Source organism: Zonotrichia leucophrys, chromosome 1A (assembly GCF_028769735.1).
Source record: "Zonotrichia leucophrys gambelii isolate GWCS_2022_RI chromosome 1A, RI_Zleu_2.0, whole genome shotgun sequence".
NCBI classification, from domain to species: domain Eukaryota; kingdom Metazoa; phylum Chordata; class Aves; order Passeriformes; family Passerellidae; genus Zonotrichia; species Zonotrichia leucophrys.
In genome coordinates this window covers 41433555-41454722 of record NC_088170.1, presented here as the reverse complement: position 1 = coordinate 41454722, position 21168 = coordinate 41433555, and the positions used below count along the sequence as shown (strand labels likewise).

At 43.0% G+C, this 21168-nt stretch overlaps 1 protein-coding gene across 2 annotated transcripts in view; it reads right to left on the bottom strand.

Moving 5' to 3' along the window:
* Positions 1-21168, bottom strand: part of SYN3 (synapsin III) — a 183756-nt gene that overhangs the window by 25326 nt on the left and 137262 nt on the right. For both annotated transcript variants that reach the window (XM_064702503.1, XM_064702502.1), the window contains one exon: positions 7373-7435. In XM_064702503.1, coding sequence (XP_064558573.1) covers positions 7373-7435 — 63 coding nt within the window. The remainder of the gene's footprint in view (positions 1-7372; positions 7436-21168) is intronic.

Genomic DNA, 21168 nt, shown 5'->3' with positions numbered 1-21168 from the left:
GACCTACTTGGAACAAGGACGTTTGTAGGATTTGAAACAAAGTGCTGTGCTTGTGCAACAGATGTCTTTGGGCCCAAACTGAAATATTTGCATCCTCAGCCCAGGAGCATTTGACACAGAGCAGAGGAAAAGATGCAGCTCCCCCCTCCACACTGGAATTAGACCATATTATATTGCTAGAAAGGAGCTCATCTTGTTAAATGTGATGTTTCCTCAAAAATACAGATGTCTGGAAAGGAAGGGTCCACTTTTCCTCCTCCTTCACCACCCCTTCCCTAGAGGGAGAGAAGGAAAGCAATTGAAAGTGTTCTCTCTAATGGGCCTGAGGACTTTAGGCTGGGTTAATAAAGAGGGGGGACTCACCAAGGACACAAAGTAAGAAATGAAAAATAAAGATGACTCCCACAGTGCTACACCACTGCACAGTCCTCAGGAAACAGCTCTGGCATCTTCCCCGGCCTCTGCCAAAGTACTTCCCATGGACTTTTCAGAAAAAGCAACTCACAGAAGTCCCCTTGTAGGGGATCACAGCCTTATTTCCCACCAGGCATCAAAATAATCACCACACCAAAGCTGAAATCTGAGCCACCATTTGTTAATTGTTAAAGCCAGCCAAATTTGACAAAACAACAGCCGTGTTCTGGGTTAATGCTGGTTTATCCCAGGGTACGGTTATTACTTCATAAACAGGAAGCACTCAAGTTACAGTCAAATTAGATTTATTTTCTTGCCTTATCTATCGAGTCCCCCATTTTATTAGCTTTCTACTTTTAAATTTTGTATAATTCATTTCCTCCAGCCTTGTAACCCTTTTAGATGTCAATAAGATATCTATTTTCCTAACAGGAGAAAAAATCCCAGACATAACCAAAGCCAGGATGGCTATAGTGTGACACCAGAGGGCATTATTTAAGAAGGTACTATTAAAAATCAATCTAGTGCAAAGTTACCAATTTACCTAACAAGAGACAAATCTGTCTCCTAAAATGGCAGGTTGGCCAATACATGAAACTGATAAAAGGAGGTGAAAAGAAACCAGCAGGAAGCCATCCCCCCCGCCCCCTTTTATTTTGCAATCTTCTTAGGATAAATGCTATATCCCATTAAGTGCATAGAGGTGTGCAAACAGTGAATACAAACACAGCCCCTGCCCTGGCAGCCTGTTTGCTTAGCTGTGCTGGCTGTTTGAGCAGCAATAGACTCATTCTGAAGCCATAAGGTGCTGTTTGCTGTAGCATTTTAGTGACCTATTAAGAAGGGTTTGGGTCAGTGTGTTGACAAATGCCTTTTCTGAGTAAGAAAGCTCCTCCTTCCCTTCTGGCTCTCTTCTCTAACCCAGGCAGCAGTGATGCCCTAGCATGCTCCCTGTTGGAAAGGGGAGTCTGGCTGGTTTGCTGGGGACGTGCTCACACAGGTGTGACCATCGCTTTGCCCTGTGGTGGCATCTCAGAGCCTGATGCCACCACATGACCTGCATCTGGCACCTGTTACCATCCTCAGCCTGCCCAAGAAGCACTGATCTTTCTGCCTTTGGCTGGAGAGCAGTCCAAGGAGCAGATCATGAAGAAACACTCTGCTCCATCCCTGTTGCAGACCTTGTTTTGAGATCTTTCTTGCAAGGCAGGATTTTGGATCGGTTCTGGCAGAGTTAAAACCCCACTGTGGCAATTTCCTGGGCAGTCTGAGCCACACCTCAGATCTGTGAGCACAGGTTCCTTTAGTGAAGGATCTGTCTGGATAGAAACTTCTGCTTCCACTGTCTTACATGTCCCTAATCTGCTGCCTCTTCTACATCCCAGATGTTCCTGGACACCAGGGTTTCAGGGCTACAGCTCTCCTCCCTTATCCTTAGTCTAAGCACTGCAAGGTCTGGCTTTGAAGTCCCCTTTTGCTTTCATTATGTGGCCACATGAAAAATTAATCGCTTAGCTAAAGTGCCATAATTATTTTAGTCTGCTAGGACTGCCCTAGCCTTGCCTTGAGTGTCAGAGTGTGAACTCTGCTTTTGAGGTTAACTCTGCCCTACAGGCTAAACACACATCACTTTGGAGATAACTTGCAGAAGCCCTTTCTGTGTTTAAAATGAGGTTAGATCCAGGTTCAGCTGGAAGGTGAGTGTCCAAGGCTGAGCCAGGGCTGGACTTGGCAATGTGGTGTTTAACTGAATCTTGGTAGGCTTGAAATGAAAATGCACGGTCTGAGTGTTTTCCTCCAGAGGAACTGGTGCAGCCACACAAAGCTTGTGACTTTTCATCCATCTCGACCTGCTCTCAGCCCTTCTGTAGGGACCCTACCATCTTGGGACAGTGGGTCTTCAGGAACAGTTCTGTACAGATGGTTTCCTGAATATCTCCTTTCCTCTACCCCAAATTATGATCTTCTTCTCAGAAAATACCCAATCCAACTGACACACAATCAGTTTAGGCCTAACTTTGGCCCACCCCAAAACAGTGAAGTCACAATGGGGTCTGCATTTCTTTATTATCCTCACACTAAAGTTCCCCATCTGCTGCCTTTAATGCTTTCAACCCTCCTAGTACAGAGCCCAGGTCTTGGCTGCTGTGGTCCTTGGTGCCTTGGGTCAGTCACTGTTTCCTGTGTTCAGCAAAACCTTCCAGACTGATGTGCAAGAAATGGGGATGTTTTTGCTATTTTCAAGACATTTGGAACATCCTCACACATGAGTCAGTGGGAATGCAGTGATTGGGCTGCTCTGTTGTGAATGAATGTTACATGTCAAGTCATTATTTGTCTTCTCTAAAAGAAAATATTTGTTCCTTGACAAACTGAGGCAGCCCTTTCCCTTCCTTTCCCCTTTAGCACACTGGATTTTCAAAGCTCTCACTTTTGGAACATTCTATTTCCAGTCCCGAGAGAGACAAGGTGACGAGCTGTCCTTCCTGATAAAAACCTTGCAGTATTTTTACATTACAGAGTGGCTCTGTTTAGTTTGTGCTATATTTATACCAGGGGAAAAAAGAAGCAGAGAAGACTTTCCCATCCAGTAAGAGAGAAAATAACTCCAAACATATTATTACGAACAACAAGTTTTTCTTCTACAATGTCATAAATTCATCTGAGCCAAGATTTGTACTGGGAAGGTGTTTACATAATTATGGGGCAGGAAGAGACAGGAGTGACTCTTAAACTGACCTAATTAGAGAGGTCTAAAAATAAAGTAGGAGTAGCAAAATATACATATATATAATTGATATAAATATATGTAAAGTCACATGAACAGATACTGGTTTTCCTCTCTTTGTAGATCTGGCAGTTGTTTCCTTCTCATGATCTGATCAGGAAGAGGTGAAGAGGCTCTTTGAGTGAATTTGCAGTACTGGGCTCTGTTCCTAGGGCACTTTAGGGTCATGTTAGCACACAAATGGCAAATACTAGCACACTCAGAGCTTTATTCTTTTCCATGGGCTCTGGCATGAGATCCGGAGTCAGGAAGAAGTGTTATTCCTTTCTCACTGCAGTGCTGTCCTTATTCAACAGAGACCCCCAATCACTTCTGGGGTAGGTAGGCTTAAACTGCACAATGCTTAAAAATGCCTGGACCTCTAAGGAGCTGCTGGGTAAACAGCAGTTCTGTTCTGCACATGGAAAGACATCTCTCAGGGTCCATGCATCGTTTTTCTGGAAGATTCCTTGGGTACAGTTGATCCTGTGAGTTTGGGCAACTTGAGTACAATATGAGAAAGGTCCTTCTCTGCTGACTCCATTGTAAACAGTTGTCTAAGCAGTATTTCTACAAATATTTTATTTGTACCGATACTGCACAGGGCCAGCAGCACAGAGAGCACTTGTTATGATTTTCCAGAGCCATGGAAATATGAACTGACTCCAAATTTTGGAAGGAGGATAATGATGGTCATGGGAGGGACTGAGGGGCATGTGTTCTGTTTTTAGATTAGAAGATTGTCTGTTCCTGGGTGAAGGCTATTACTGGTGTCTCTGTTCAAGTCAATAGAGAAGCTGTTGTTTCTGCATTTCTCAATGGAATTTTCAAAAGATGCCTGTTATTGCAAATGTGTTTTCTCCATCTCCATGTGCACCTCACATGCACACATCACTTGGCAAGAGCATTTCTTTCACAAATGGTGTACTGCTACCCCTTTTGCTTCTGATCCTGAATAATAGCTGCTCCTCCCCCAGGCTAAAGACAGTTGTGGTCACCTACCCTTAAGGGGAAGGGAGTCAATAGAGCCTATTTTGAACAAGCCCTACTGTGGTTATTTTTCATTTTAGCTTTGAGGATTCTTTGTTCAGCCCTCTAATTAAAAAATGTGGTGAGTGAATTTGGTGAAAATTGTGTCAAAACAAACAATATGTGAAAATGAAAGTCTATTATAATTATGCTCCTTCTAGCAATTATTGCAAAATAAGAAACATTCAGCACTTACACTGCCAAGAAGGTTATGAACATGAATTAGCAACAGGTATTAGGTAATCATTATAATTCCTCTAGTGTGTAACACAGAGAAACTGAAGAAAACTGTGAAATGACACAAATCTCCCTGAAAGCAGATGGTGGAACTCTTTGGGGAAGAGGCCTTTTCTGCATCCAGAATTCTTCTGGCTCCTGGCCACTGCCTCAGACAAATAAAGAATAACAGTGCCTGGACTTCCCATCTTTGCTCATTCTTCTATGTGTTGGTGCCTCCCATTACATGTGATTTTATTGTTAATAACACAAATAAAAAGTAACTACTTCCTTGACAATTTCTGTTGTAATAACACTGAATGCTGACATCCTTTGAAGCACCAATTACAGGTACACGTACATGGCTCACTATCTTGGCATCATTTGTTGCAGTGAGTACTATTTTAATACTCACATGTGTACTTTGGCTAATATATTGGTAATTCTCTCTTTTGTTTTTCCAGTCACTGGTTTAATACAAAACATGACCTGACGCAGGTGCTTTATTAACATTTACTTTGTTGCATACATCAAACCAAAAGCAAACCTATCTCTTTTCATATTATGTATATTTTATAGTTAAAGACCTGCTATTTCCTGCTATCAACTCTAATTCTGAAAACCAGTGCAAGGAAATAATTTAGCTCTCTCTAATCTCACTGGTTATTGCTTTTGCATTATGATGGTTAAAAACAACATAATGTCTCCTGAGAACTTTCCTCTTCTGCATTACTTTATTGTAGGTTTGATTTTTTAGGTGTTACTTTCCTAGTATACCCATAATTGCGTTTCTCTGTATTTCTCCTCGTATTTTCTGCAGTTTCTTTTGTCAGTCCTGCTTGGGCTTGAACCTTACTGTTTCAAAAAAAACCATGAAACAAATTCTTGCTACTTGCCTTTTAAACCAACTGATTTATTCTTTATTTTATTTTATTTTATTTTATTTTATTTTATTTTATTTTATTTTATTTTATTTTATTTTATTTTATTTTATTTTATTTTATTTTATTTTATTTTATTTTACCTTTCTCTCTTTTTTTGCTCTGCAATGAAATGGAGTGAGACTGAACAGAGAAAATTTAGTCAGTCTCAACTTTCCTTCAGGCTGCTTGTGACTGGAGAAGGGCCCAAACTAAAACCATAAGGTCAACAACCCTTGCTTCCTGTACCTTCCCCATCTACTGAACGAGCAGTGTGGAAACTCTGTGCCCAAATGCACATCCAGACTTTGCTAGTAGTCACTAATTTCATAATGGACTAAAGTAAACTTGGCTTCAGATCAATTCTTTCTTCTAAGATGCTGGCTGTTAGCCTATCTGTATCTGGAATGACTTCCTACATACCCTTCTTGTACCTCTGAGTACAATTGTACCAGGAGTCTGAATAGAAACTCTCTTCCTCCTTAACTTGTGATAGCAAAAATCAATATAATTAAAGAATAAAAAGGGAGGGAAATGATGAGATGGAAGAAGATCTGGTGTGTGCTGCAGAAGACAATAGCTAACTGTTCTGCTGAGAGTTTTGTCTGGAAATGCTGTTGAGATTGGAGTACTTGTCTCTGATTCTGCCCTCATTTCTGTAGCCACCAAGGAGCCTTGGTGCATGAGACACATGAAGCCCTGCATTACAAGTGAAATGGCAGAGCAGTCAGAGACATGCAGGCTTGCAAGGTCTCAGGGGAGAGGTTTTCCTCCTGGTTTGTCCTGGTTGGTTTTTGTTAATTGAACCCTTCCTAGGAACAAGTTAATGGCTCCCTACAAGCACCCCTAGGCTGTCTGCACACACTCTAATTCAATGACACCTCTGCCTGCTTATCATGGGCAGTACCAATATATTAACCAACATTTCCTGCTTATTTACATGTTTGTTCCTGGATGCTGAAAGCCAACTCCACCGCTGGCACAGGGATCTGTGCCCACTTCCTCCCCAGCAGCTACCATCCAGACAGCGGAACATTGCAAGCAGAGCAAGAAAGATTATTAGATCCTCCATGTGCAATCCAGCAAGCCAGAAAGGGCTTCTGTTTCCAGACCACAACAAACAAACTGTACCAAGTTTAAATTTGGTGTAACTATATATATTTTTCAGTCAAAGTGTGGGGCCGGGAGATCTGTCTGCTCTAGTGAGGCACTGCGACAGGCGTATCAGTTACGAAGCTCATGTACCACTCATTTGGATTCAGAGATGATACCTCAATTTTGTACTTCTGAACAAACCAAGTTTTAGACAGAGAGGGGATGCCTTTTGAAAAGATATATGCAAGAAAGACAAGACTCAAGTGCAGTAGGAATGTGCGGGTGATGCCTCACTGAAAGGGGAGCCCAGTCACCCCAAAAAACAGGGGCTGCTAATTCACTGGGAAATAAAGATCCCAGAAAGCCTGGGAAAAACAAACAGGTCCTTCTGGGTAGTGAACTGTTTTTCAGGATTCCTTGGCAGGCAACCAGCCACTCTGCTTTGTAAGGTCTTGTTCTTCCTTGCAAGGAGGAAAAAAATAACTGAAGGGCTCCCATTTTTTGAATAAGGTCATCATAATGCGCTCAAGAAGCCCAGTGCCACAGCTCCTCATTGTGAGTGCTATGGGGTGTAGCTGCACTTTACAGGTGCTTGAATAAACAACACTACCACTTTCAGGAGAAGAAAAAATGTATAAAAGACAAGCCTAATGACTTCAGCCCAGGCAGCTTTTCCCCCACACTTCACCAACCCCCCTTCCCGCATCCCAGACAGTCTCCAACCCAATCCCACTGCCTGTCTCCAAGTGCGTGACAGTGGAAAAAGGCCTTTTCTCCCACAGGAACAGCCAGTGTGACCCAGATAGGTTGTGGGGAGCTTTAACCCCTTGGCTGGCTGGTCACATGCCATGTATAATCACAGGAATGCTGAGCAACATATGTATCTGTTTCCAGATATATATATATATATTTTTTTTTTTGACTTACTTACCTTCCCCATTCCAGCATGAGCATGTCCCAGCTTGACCACTACAGGAAAATTTGGAGTTGTGAGCTGAAAGACAAAAGGACCCTTTCATTAGTTTTTTTCCCCCCCAGCCACTGTATTTGGAATAATTTGCTTTTATTTAGTGGCTTTTACCCCCTTCCTGGATGCTGTAAAATGCATAATAAGAAGGCCAAATAAAGTTTGCCTGGATGATAGGGCAGTGAGCAAATAGCGCTTTACTTGATCCCATATGATTGAAAATGGAGGCCTGGCAGAATTCCTCAGATCTGACCCATTTCTGCTGTGTGATAGCAGCTTTCCCACTCTGTACATAAGGATTTGTGTACACCCATATGCATGTAAAACACTGTTGCACTTGCAAGCCTGAGCAAGTGAACACTTTCAGATGCTGAAAACACCTGAATGGTGAGAAAGACAAGGGTTATTTTCTCTTCTCCACACTGACTGCTTTGGCCTTAATAGTGAGTGCACTCCTCCCATCACAGGGAGGGTGGGGGGACAAAGAAAGAAGGAAGCGGGGCCAACACTTAGGAGCAACTCACAGAGTCCATCTATTCATAAAGCCTGTTCTTCTCTACCTTCAGGGGTGGGTATTATGAATAAAAGAAAACAAAGGATTGGAATCAGCAATAAAAATAGAAAAAGTCATATGTTCTCCCTGGCTTGTGTGCTGTTTCCATTGGGAAGGGTCCTGCCACCCAAGGCATACAAAGTCCTCTTAAAGCATACATGGGATTGATTTTACTTGAAGAACTGCAATTGCCCTCTCTGCCTCTTTTTCTCCAGTTTCAAGCTTGTGCAAGGATTCACTTGGAGTGATGGGCTCAGAGCTGGGCAGCTGTACTGCTAGGAAGTGCACATGTCAGGATTAAGTAGGATATATGTACTACATTTCCCCTACGTACTGGTTAGTCCAATTCTACACCTCTGCTTGGCATCCCTGTGTCCTTCATCTTGTCCTGTGCTTATGATTCTTGTGATCTAAGTGCTATTTGTTCAGTGTATGGCTGGTTAATTTTTATTGCATATTTAATTTCCTTTAAAGGCACTTTTATATTTGCTTAAGTGCCCGAAGTGATGAGCTCTATTCATTAAGCAGTTAACCTGGAGATCTGGCAAAGGGAGGCAGTTGAATTTTGATGGATAAATGGGTCTCCTATTTATTTATGTTTGAGAATAGGTAAACAACTTGTTCTTGTGCTAATTACCAATTGTCTGTACGGGCAGGCAGGCACTACGCCCTAAAGATAGAATGGTGCTGCAGTCTCCATCTGTGGCAGCTCACTATAAATAACAAAATTAGTAATGAACACTGATATGTTTTGCTATTCGGCTGCTTATATAAAGAAATGTCACAGGAGAGGGGAACAGTGAGTGCATCACGTCCTCAAGCAGCCTGTGTCCCTTTCTTCAGGCAGAAAGCTGAAGAAAGATCCTCTTTGGACCACAGAAGGGCATTTTAAATCACAGTCCTGGCACAGGCTGGGACCAGCACCACTGCTTCAGAAGAAGAGGCAAAAGACTGACAGGTGGCCATCCTGAAGTCAAATGGTTACATATATGTCCAGGCACATGCTTTTGTCCTCTATTTCACCTTTGCCTCTTTAATTCATTGGAAGAGCCTGAAGTTTAATTTATGCTGGCATAAATGAATCAATTGGAGGACTGCACCTGAGGCTTACTGAAGATAGGGTTCTGGATGGACCATGCCAGGCCTTTAATGCTGGAAAATGAAAGGCAGCCTAGTAGCTGGGGCACCCACCTGCTCAGGCTCTGGGAGATGTGGCTCACTTCCCAGCTCTCTCATCCCTGCCCCATGTGTCCTGTTTGAGCCAAAGTGCTTGCAAGCCCTGGCCTCTGTTCCCTGTTTGGGAGCGGAGGCAGCAGCTGTTCCTACGGAGCAGGAAAAGCAAACGGCACGCTGTGAGCCCGCCTGATAGCCTGGCAAGGAGTGTGCAGGATAGATAATGCTGTATCGCCAGCTCAAAGCAGACAGAGGCAGGAAGCAATGTCTCTGCTGCCCTGCTTTTTGTCCCCTGCCTGTGATGTTGCTGAGGGAGCCTGCTTGGGCATGGGGCCCAGGGGTGGGAAGCATCTGTTTTCCTGTATACATGCAAAGAAAAGTTTGGGATCCAGTAAACAACCCAAGTTTACTGTTAGTCTGGAAAATACCACCGGCAATGACATTGTGCTGCACAAACTGCTCCCTTTCTTTTTGCTTCTTGGAAACATCAGCTCAGCTTTCTTACTAAGGCTTGATCCCATGCCACGTAGGGGTGATCAGCATGTTGGGGTCACATGTGGCTTGGCCTAGGCATGGCACTTGGGGCTTGAGGTGAGACAGATCCAGACTGTGAACATGTGGTAGCCTTGCTGGGAAAGCTGTGGCTCCAGAGAAATGCTGGTGCATGGTTAGCCAGGAATCTGCCTCTGCTGCTGAAAACCCATCAGATTTCCACATACATGAACCTGCCTTATGGGGGAACCAACTGGAGAGCACAGTACATGCACAGAACTGCATTATATAATGAGGTTATCTAGTGACAGTGGAGTGCCCTTAGCCTGTGCTGAAGTTAAGTGTAATCAAAAGCTCTCCACAGTCTGCAGGACTAAAGCAATCGGAGTCCACAAGCATGCACTGGAAAGCCCTTGCTGAAGTGGTGGAAGTGGTTGAGCACCACTGCAGTCAACAGGGAGACCTCCAGCTTCCCCCAGAATCTTGCTGGGACTCAAGTCCCATTTTTGTTGCTAATAAGGTAGCCAGCCAACATACTTGGCAAGCACCCAGATGGATAGGGTAGCCAAAAGAAGGGAGAATCTGTTATGCACACAACTCTGGTGCAATTCACACACAAACACAGTGAGAAGATCTGTAGGTGGCCAAAGCCACCACAAGGGCAGACCCCTGAGATGAGTATTTACACATACTGAGTCATAAATTTCCCAGGAAAAAAGATTATTATAATCACAGAATAGCATCACATTTTAATAAGAAAAGCATGTTTTTACTGAAATCATGCAAAGATATATATCTGTGTCTTTCTATGTGTTGCAAGGGTTCCTCTTTTCTCAGAAAAATAGTGACAAACACTTTGATAATTTTGACATGTGCATGAACTGCTGACAGGACTGTTGTAGATGAAGGTAGCAGGTTTTGGGATGGGTCTGCAGTGCTGCAGCTAGCTCAGTGATCATATGCAGGGTGTTAGCTCATATGCATAACTCAACCCTTTGAATTAAAATCTTACAAATATATTCCCAGAGGTTGTGGCAAAGCCTTGAGGTGCCAAGGATTACATAAATGTCTAGAGCTTGTCGTATGTAGAGGCCTGTTAAGAGTCAAACAGCAATTTGAATCCTGAACTAGCAACTCATCCATGTCTTTGGTAGTAGGGAAGAGAGTCATGAAAATTATTTCCAACTTAGAACACTGATGGCCCAAAGTGTACCATTTCAGCCCCTGATTTTCAGAGCTCTGCTCTGTGTGTAGTGTCACTGCAAAGACAACTTTGCACTTTATCAGTTTTGGCAGTGGTGTGTAAAAGTAGTGCTGGTATGCACACATTAGCCTTTATTTGAAAACAGCGTGGCTCTCAACTGTGACACTCTCCCCTTTACCTTCTGCCCCTCCTTTTCAAAAAATAATGAGGGCTTCAGTACTTTTTGTAAATTTATGAATATTTTCTCTATTCTTTTCTGGTGGAGCAGTAGAACAGAGTTGGATCTAAACTGATCTGAAGGAAGGAATGTTAGACAGGCAGTGTTCAAAGCCAGGTTGGACAAGGTCTTGAGCAACTTGGTCTAGTGGGAGATGCCCCTGCATATGGCAGCAGGGATTACAGATGATCTTTAAGGTCCCTTCCAACCCCTTAACAATTGATGATTCAATGAAACCTGTGAGACCCTCAAGAGAGAGGCTGATTTTAAGTTTGTGATTTTTTGTACTGTCCTGTAGTCCATGAACAAAGTAGAATGTCTCTTTTGATTTCCTTCTGTATAGTTTTGTGCATTAGTTCACCTTAGCTAGTTCATTTTATACAATTAACTTTCGGTTTCTAGAACTATTCTTTCTTCTGCAAAACCCTTCCAATCAATGCTAAAATAAATAGTACAGGCTGCAATTACATAATGGAGGAAAAGTCCCCCATATTAGGAGGAATTTGGGGTGGTGGGAGACGGGGTCATTAAAACTTTGTTCTCTTGGCATTGGTACTGTATTACCATAGCATACAGTGTTTTCAACCAGGCCAGAAGGCCCCATAGCACAAGGTATTGTAATTTTGCCCTTACCCTTCCCCCATAAGTAATATTCTGAATTTTTCTTTTATACTCTAAACCTGATTTTTATGTTTACTTAGCTGCTTTCACTTGTATGATGACAAAGTCTGGTTTGGGTGGGTACCTAATGGATGATGGGAATGTTGTTCATGCACTTGAGACCTAAATGTTGGAAGTAACGTGTGTGGCACTTCCCTGGTGTCAATTAAGTTGAAGGAGATGTGAACATATAATTTCCTGTAAAAGCAAGCAAGCTGATTCAAACCTACAGGAAAATAATGATGTCATGACATTATGTCATTGTGTTTATGGAACTATCCTACTGAAAACTTGAGCTGAAGATCAGCACTGGCAAGATCAGGGCCGCATGTGATCTGGTTTCCTGTAAGACACACACCTGTGTGTCGGTTACTGTATTGTAATTAGAGCACAATGAAGAAAAAGATTATTATCTGGGGAAAGAGGGCCTCAAGACAGCTTTCAATTCAGTTGAAGTAAATCCTGAGGAAGAGTAGGGATCTGCAAAGGTCTCAGGAGGAAGGAGGAGATAGGGGGTATGACAAGAAGAGCAGTGAGATACTTGCAACAGGAGGAGTTCAAAGACAGGTGGATCACAACCGCATTATATACAGGTGGGATCTGAAGCAGTGGGGCAGTTGATGGACGAGATGGCAGCAGGGTGGTAAAAATATCCTTTGATTCTCCCATTGCTTTAAAAAAGTACAACAAAAGAGAAAAAAAAGAAACCCCAACAGCAGCATGACCTAATCCCCACATCCTTGAGTAAACAAACCACAAACCAATGTTTCAGGGCTCCTAACACTTTCTGTGGTTAGAATGGGTCATGGAAGTGAAAAAAAAGTGGTAAGCACAAACCAGAACATTTTGTCATTGATTCCACCTCTAATGTTATGTGACTTCTTTATTTGAGACAAGACATATTTGGGTTCCCCTAGTGGAGAATAGGAGTGTGAGCATATGATATTATTCTAATTCCTTTGGAGCTTCAAGTGCGAGAATTATACTAACATATCCAGACAAGCAGATGCTCAGCAAAAAACCCCAAAATGCAGTACGTGTGTACTTGTATGCACACACATATCCAGAGGTCCTGGTTGATAAATCCCCTCTACTACATACCAAATCACAAGCAGGTTTTTAAAACGTTCCATGACTTCGTAGAAAATTTCTGTAATTCCTTAATGTATGATGTTCACTTGGCTATTTTGCAGTAGTGCCTTTAAGGAAGCTTATCCTTCCTTTTTTGCTAGGAGAGTGAATACATTCTCCCAAGTCCTTATGTTGAGAAACTGTCCAAATATTTTTTTGTGGGATGCAGTGAAAAAGAAGAAGAAACTAGAGTTTAATTTTCCTCCTGACCTGAATTGTATGCCTTTTGCTGTATTTTTATCTAATTAGAAAATTCCATCCCACATGTAAATGCATTCCAAAGGAAGAGATGGTGAACACCAGTTGTTAACTGTAGCATCTAAGCTATGGTAAAAGATATAAGGAGACAGATGGGAAATAAAATGCTTTATAAATTTATGCTGGAGTCTTCAAAGCTATCACTTTTCTAAGAATCCTTGAGGTTCACAAGATACTGGCCAACAAACCTCTCTTCACTTGGCAGGTATGACTGTCTCCTTTTCTTTGGGAAAACTCTGAATTCTCACTGATTTCAAAATGGGCAGCATGGGATTTCTTTGGAGAGAAAAATCTTCCCTAAACTTTACGGAGGAAAACAGCCTTTTGCAACAAGTCTCACTGAAGCCAATCACAACCCAGTTACAGCTGGTCTCTAATCTCAGCACACAGTCTCCTGCAGGTACATTTCTGTCACCAAAGGACAATGTGCATATGGTTCTCACCCTGACTTTTACACACAGGAAAGCTGTATGTCCCGACTGCTGGGAGGCCCCCACATGACTACAAGAGCTTAGTTCCAATTTCACAGCCCTCTGTAGCACATCTGAGAGTAGTGCAGTTATCTCACTGTACAATAAGAAGCAGGTCCTGGGCTTATTAGTATTCATTGTGAAATACCTGCCTGCCACAGAAATGGCTCCGAAGTTTTCTTGTGAGCATCATGCCCTTGTGAGTGCCAATGACCACGTGCAGACTTGGCCAGCGCTGCCATGTCAGATGCTGGCATGGGCCATGAGCCATGGGTGCTGCTTGGTACAGGCAATGGGATACTGGAATATTTGAAATACTCTCTGGGCTCTTGAAAGCTCTTGGGTAATGAATCACCATCTCCTTCCTTCTTGCCCTTCTTCAGCACTGAAAGCTATAGAAATAGCAGCACAGAGGACCAGGCACAGTTGGACTTCTTTGAAAGATTAATTTTTTTTTACTTTTTTAAAAGCACAGTTAATAATCTTGATTAATGCCTCAGGAGGGACTTTGGACATAAAGAAGAATGAGGATTACGGGAAGTATCACCCCGAAGCTGGCATCTCATGCCACATCTATACAAGTAAATAGAATAATGACAGCAAGGATACTGGCCCTGATTTGCCTGTACTGTTAAATTGTTAGACCAGTCTCTGGCATATTCTGTCTCAAGATGAATAAGCTTCTCCCAAGCAATTCCCAAGCACAACATGGAACCACCATAAGTCTGTAGACATGCCCCACATAACACAGGAGGCTAGAAGAGCTTGATAACACAGCTGTGGCTGGGCCATGACAGAGCTGCTGGAGAATGAGCAAACTGTATGGTTTGCTACTGCTAATATAGCCTCTGTGTGCCTCCTGCTCTGGGTTGAGCAGGAGAGAAATTCTTATCTTGCATTATGTATTATATTTGTCTGCTGCCACATTAGTGTTTCATTTTGGTTGTACACACCAATGGTCTATCTCATGCAGCCAGATGTCATACCATTCCCGTATGACAATTTCCACTGACTACTTTTTTCAGGCTGACTTCACAGTGGGTCCTTTTTTGGCTTACAGCCACAGCTATTTACACCACATTTCTTTTGCCTGCTGACCTGGAAAGTCAGGTATTGCCTCACATGAGAAATGTTTGAGCTAGGGGCTAAGTTTGTTCTGTTTTATAGCTAGATCATATTTTCAGCTTTTTGAGCCCTTAGGCTCATGCAGGAATTCAAATACTTTGCTAATGTGGACTGGAGTAAAATACACATCCCCTACTTTTTGTGCTCTGGGGCACAAATGCGGGGAGTAAATCTTGTTCCATGGATTTCCCTCCTTCTTGTGATGCATGCAGAGTTAAACAGTGGCAACAACTCTTCTTAACCTGAATTTGTTGTGGTGTCTTTTTTAGGCACCTAGAGCAGGTGGGGGCCAGGTATGAGCTCTGCTCTTCCTACATTCTCATTCTTGTGCTTCACAGTTTCAAGCTTCTTTCTCCAGATAAAAATCTTCTGTGTTTATCCAGACTAATTTTTGGCTCATGTCAGAGACACTGGGGACATGAAAGGCAGCCATTGTATCCCATGTTTGAATTAGCTCTGTGTCTGTTGAGATTTCTTGGGAACTTTCAAATTACATGTTTTCAGTAGGAGCCAAAAACTGTAGGAAGGGCTGTATTTCACAATCTCTCCAAATTCAGCAATTGCTTGGGAAAGAGAATGAGGTCCCAGGGGGCAAATTTTATATTTTCAAAGGTGAAAGTATCATGTTTCAATGATTCAGTGAATGAGCACTAATTAACTTATTCCCCCATCCCCAGTCCAAATGGGACATGGAATGCTTTCAAACTGCAAAAGGGAAATTTTTCTGACATGCATTAAATTTCTCCATGTTTCATTCTTGAGAGTTTTGGAGATATTCAAAACCTTGAAACCTCTCAAGAGCTGAGAAATACATTTTCCTGTCTAAGGCTTCAAGGGCATTGGTCCACACTGGCACCACTTGGGTATTTGTCTCCCTCTTGTGTCTCATTCCATGAGAAAAGATACAATCCTGCCCCACCTGTTTGGTAAAGCCCCTAGAGCTCCCAGTGAAGTGGAAGAAGCTGTGGGTGACCTGTGCTCCTAACTGTCTGCGAACTCAGTGCCGAGAGACAACCTAGTCTGATTAGCAATAAAAAGCAGAAAGGGAGATCAAGCAGGCTCCACACAGGACACAGGCAGAGTTATTTTCAGCTGGGACTGGCTTCTGTTTACATCTTTCCCAGCTGTAACAAGGAAGGGGCTCCTGAAGTGAAAGCATTCAGGCGAAGACAGAAGAAACCACTGTGCGGATCAGCCTTTTTCATCTCGCAACCACCACCTCAGCCAGTGGCATTTTTCCCCCGCTGAGCACACATTGATGTACTACAGGCTGCAACAGCCAAGAATGGTGAGAAGCAGGAAGCAGAGAAATTCCTTTTGGAGTAACACATAGACCCTCTTCTTTACCTTGGGCAAGCCTGGAGTAGCAAAGGATGCTGTGGTCTCTGAGCCCACTCCTTCTGTTTGTCTAGAGAGAAAGGGTTCACCCTTTACTGGAAAAAGAGGTGGAGACCTGAGCTGATTTAATCTCTGAGGCAATATCTCCACTTCTCAGGGATAAATGAGACAAATGTGATTGAGTTGGTCCACGCCCAGTACGGGAAGACATTTGTTTTTTTCCCAGGCACAGTACTGAGGCTGTTGTGGGATCTAGATAGGATTTTGGAATGCGAGCAGAAACCCACACGGAGGTAACCAGGGATGTGCCCAAAAGAAGGGCATTGGGTTCAGCAGAGGAGCTCATGCCAGGCATTCCGGTTGGAGGTAGAACCAGGCAGAGTCAAAGTCAGAAACCAGTCTGGAAAGATGTGTTTCTTTTAAAAAGTGTTTCTTGAATACAATTCTACCTCTTTTCTTCCCATCAAACTTCATGTCATTAAATTATTTTTCAAAAATAGTTGCTGAAATCTTCTATTGAGGTAATGGTTTTTATTCTCATGGAGGAGGTGCCAGCACCTCAATAATGCAGCAGCTGAACTTCTCTGTGGAGTTTCTGTGCTGCACGAACTTTGCTATTGAAATACACAGATCAAATTTCAGGGGAGCAGGAGTACCTTTTAAACAACAAATCTTTGCACAGACAAAGGAATTAGTTTACTTTCTCAAAGAAGATAAATCATACCTTAACTGTTTAGGCTTACATAAAGGCTGCAAAGTAAAGTTAATGCGCAAAAAATTAGGTTCAAATGAGAGAAGCCAAATGGACTTTTCAGTTTTTCTTGGTGTCATTTCTTAAACTGTGAAATCAAAGAGAGTTTTTTAAACAAAGAGAGTTTTGTATTCTTGCAGACCCCTCAACTGATTGGTTTTCATCCATCAGTTGTAGGTGGGACAATATAGAAAATATTCAAAACTTCCCATTACAGAAGTTGGCTAATTCCATCCTCAGAGAGTAGCAGGTGTCCCTGTGATGCATCATAGTACACTTTTGACTTCAGTAGCAAGAATCTCTGATACTGGACCTTGAAGACAGAGTGCTATTTCATATGCATTTTGTAGACAGCCCTAATTAGTTAAATTAGTTTGTCTGCATCATAAATGTAAAGCAGCGCACATTGGATTTGTCTCTAATTGTGGCATTGCTCTGGTGATGGGTTGCAGACTTCTTTTTTTTTTTTTTTTGACTTTCTCATTAGTACTTAGCTTTAGGCATTTGTGAGAAACCACAGCCTCCTAAAGCTCCCACTCCTGTCCTCTTAATTTTGACTCACAAGGTTTTAATGGATGAACAGAAGGCAAAGAAAGCCTTTGGTTCTCATACCATTCAGCAAACCTCCGGCTGGCACTGGCATTGTTTGGGAACCCTTGTGGGGATGAAAGCAAACTCTGTACAGATGTGGCCTCTTCTGAGACTGCCCTTTGAGGCCTGTTGATTCTCAGAACAAAAAGCACGTGAGGAGGGTGACTGGCAGGGGATTTCCATGGAGTGCTCTAAGTGAAATTATTTTAAACTGATCCTGCACCACACAGGGATAATAATAGTCCTTGGGAGAAGGGGTTCCCAAAAGCACAAATGCTGCTCTGATCCTTTCTTTGTACAGAGCAAATTTTTCCATAACCTCAGTGGGACACTGTGTGGAGATTCTCTGGGCTGATAGGCTCATGAAGCACATCATGAAGCCAGCCCACCAGTTTGGAGCAGGAAAATGTAGGGCTGCATGAATGTGGCAAAATACCCACATGTAAATGGCTTTTTTTGAAGGGACAGTTTGGGTGTTTCTGTTCCCAGACCTTTCTGGGGAGGGAGCATGGGTCTGGCCTACATGGATCTGGCTGCTGCTGTGTATTTTTGGACCTCGGTCTCCACCTGTGAGAAGTTAATGGAGTGAAGCCATCTGGTTGGCTATCTCTGTGCCTGCTGGGAAGACACGTCCACAGGGAGCTAATGACAAATCCTGTCCTTTCTTCCTAAGCCCTCACACCGGGAGTTTATGAGGCATGATACGGGAACCCTGCCCCACGGAAGGATTAACCAGCTCTCCGAAACTGGGAGTGGTAAATGGGATCCCTCCTGAAACAAATCCCACTGTGAGTACAACCACTGATTAAACTGGGGCTTTGGATGGTAAAACTGTAACCAGGGCAGGAAATTTGATTGCATCCATCAATCCAGCTGTCTGACTTCATGCGGCTGATGCTGTCCTGAGCTCATCACTGCGGCAGCACGGCACCGCACACGTAAGGCTTGGAGCCCTGGCCACACCGAGGGTGATGGGAGTCAGCTAATTCATTTTGATGAGGCCATGCTTTCTTTTGCAATATCTGGTAAAGAATGTTTATCTCAAATTCCTCTCCTATCCTGAGGTATTTTCACTGTTTTATTGCTCAATGATGTAACTTTTAAGCAATCCATATGAAGATAGTCTTTCATGCCAAAGCTGAGGCTGACTGAGAGTAGAGGGACAGCTGAGAGGCTGTGGCCATTCACCCAGCTTCTGATGCAAGGTCCCAGGGGAACATGGACCAAAGCTGCCTCGAAGTGTCCTCACAGCAGGGAGAAGCAAGCTTTTTCAGGAATTTGGAGCAGTGCTGGGAAAGCTCAGAGAGAGGGGGGAAGATGCTGACCCCTTCCTCTCTCTTGTCTCTTCCCACACATCTGTGAGGTCTCAGATGAGGTCATTGAGGACAGGCTGGGACTCTTCCTTCTAGGGTGGCACATCTCCATGCCACACCAGCACTGGCCTGGGACCATGGACCTCATTTGCCCCAAAGTTTCCAGGTTGCCAAGTAATGCCAGGAGACACAAATAACTTCTAGATGTGATTTCGTTCTTTTATGCCATAAGCTAATTACTTCCTTGTACCACAATATGTTCCAGCTGTCGGTCTTTATCTGTTTCTGGGTTTCTTCTGTCACTCTAGAGCATGGGCAATTTAGAAATGGTTCCCACATTTCCTCTTTTACTTCAAAAGAAACAAGAAAACAAAACACTCTTAGGCAAAATCTGGCTGCTCCTAACTGTACTTCTCCATGTGAGAGGATCCAAGATCAGATTTTCTAAAATATTACTTATTAAAAGGGTTACTCTGCATTTGTTGATGAAGAGCAGAGCTTCTTTGGGGATGCTGCACACATAGAAGTACAGACAGAACTGGGACAAGCTAAGCAGTGCACTATGTGACAAAGTATTAATGTTTAATGCGGTGAGACTACTTGTCCAAGCTTACAAAGTCTGGCTTGGGAGGGAGAATAAGGACCCTTCATTGGTAAAATTTGGTGTAAACCTTCTGTGTCCCCACCAAACAATGATATTAATTATATTACATTAATTATATGACATTAATTATATTGAATTCACATCTTTAGATCCAGTGGGCTGGTTGAGAGGTGATTAGGTGGTACACAGTACTGCATAGAGAGCCAGAGATCAGATTTTCAGAGCTACAAGCAATCCATGTGAGAAAAGGATTAAACAGGTCCTTCTTCTCCAAGCACAGCCTTAAAACATTTCCCAACACCCAATATTATTTTTAATGTGCTTTCAAGATATAAAATAGTATATCAGTTTTAATATTTTTCAACTGCAAATATGTTATGAAGGGAAGAGAAGACGTATAAGGAGTTGCCCAGAGAGGTGGGTGAACTTGGCAGCAAAATTCAAAGCTGACCTTTTCAAAGTATTAATCACTGGCTAAGCTAACATCTGGCTTGTAGCTTCAACAGAAGACAGGATGCTGACTTTACGGAAAGAGTGAGCGAGAATTTTTCAGTGAATCAGTAGGAAGACAGAAATGGCTGTATGGAATAGGTGTGAATTGTTAGGGAGCTGCCTAAATGGGATGAAGAGAGGCTATTTTGTTTAATTCAGTGTGAGTGTTGCAGAAGACAGATGCCCATGGACATCCTGATTCTTGGTTCCTATTACTCTCCTTTGTTTGCAGCTTATTGATGGATACCAGTGACATGAAGAATTAAATACCCAGGTGTAAACTGAAACAGCTCTGAAACTCAGTGACCTCTAATTCAGCCTCATTAGTTTGGGCTGTCCTGGGAGTGCCAGCTGGTGGCCAGAACTTTTAACCCAAGCAATGGACAGAAAGGGAGGTCTGTGTTGTCCATGAGCATGGTGAGTTGCAGAATGCAGCTTAAAATGCAGTTGGGCAAATATATACAGCAATTAGGAGGGTAGATTTAAACTGTGCAGGAAATTTTTGTAAGGAATGGGGTTTATAGTGACTTCAGATGACATTAAGAATGACAGGTGTTACTGCTACTCCTCACCAGTTCCTCTCTGTGAACACGACCACAAGAGTCAGCAGTGATGGATACTTTGGCCCTTTGGGTCATGCTTAGGACAGGGGCTTTGTTTGCCAGCTTGACTATGGGAAGTGTGTCATTTAGTGGAAATCCATTTGGGGTGTGAGGCCAAAACCCAGCATGTGTTCTGGCAGTAGTGGAGGGTTGGAACTCCTCTCTGTGAGATAGCAGCCCAAGCCCAGCTGGCCAGGCAGTCAAAGCACTGGCACTCAGAGCTCACATTGTGAACCTCACGTTAGATGTGCCTCACATTTGCAAAGGATGATACAATATATGTCAAGTGAAGAAAGGAGTTTCAGTCTGTAGAAGTGTGCCAGTACTGGGACTTTTTGCAGGTGGAAAGATCATAGGGCTGAACCTTCACACTGCTCAGGGAAACACAGGCAGCAAGAAGAGAGGAAGCCCCACAGATACCATGGCCTTTTTCAGAGGTTTGCAGTGACTGCAGATGACAGTGAAATGCAATCTGTCAGAGTGCTGTCAGGTGCTAAAAGAAAAGCATAATCCCATAATGCATTAGTTCCTGCTCACTCTCTTTACTGCAAATATAGCCCAAGTTCCCAGATCTGTAGGAATAAGGGCTTAGATCTAGGGTTCAATGGACTCGATCAGCTTGAGAAAATGATTCAGCTAAAGCCAGCACTGACTGAAAACAGAGGGCAGCTCCTCTGGTAGGTGATGCTTCAGTGCTGCCAGCTTAGGGCTGAGGTCTTCAATGCACTAGGCATTGTACAAAACCAGAATGCAAACATCCAGGCAAAACACAACTGGTGAATAAAC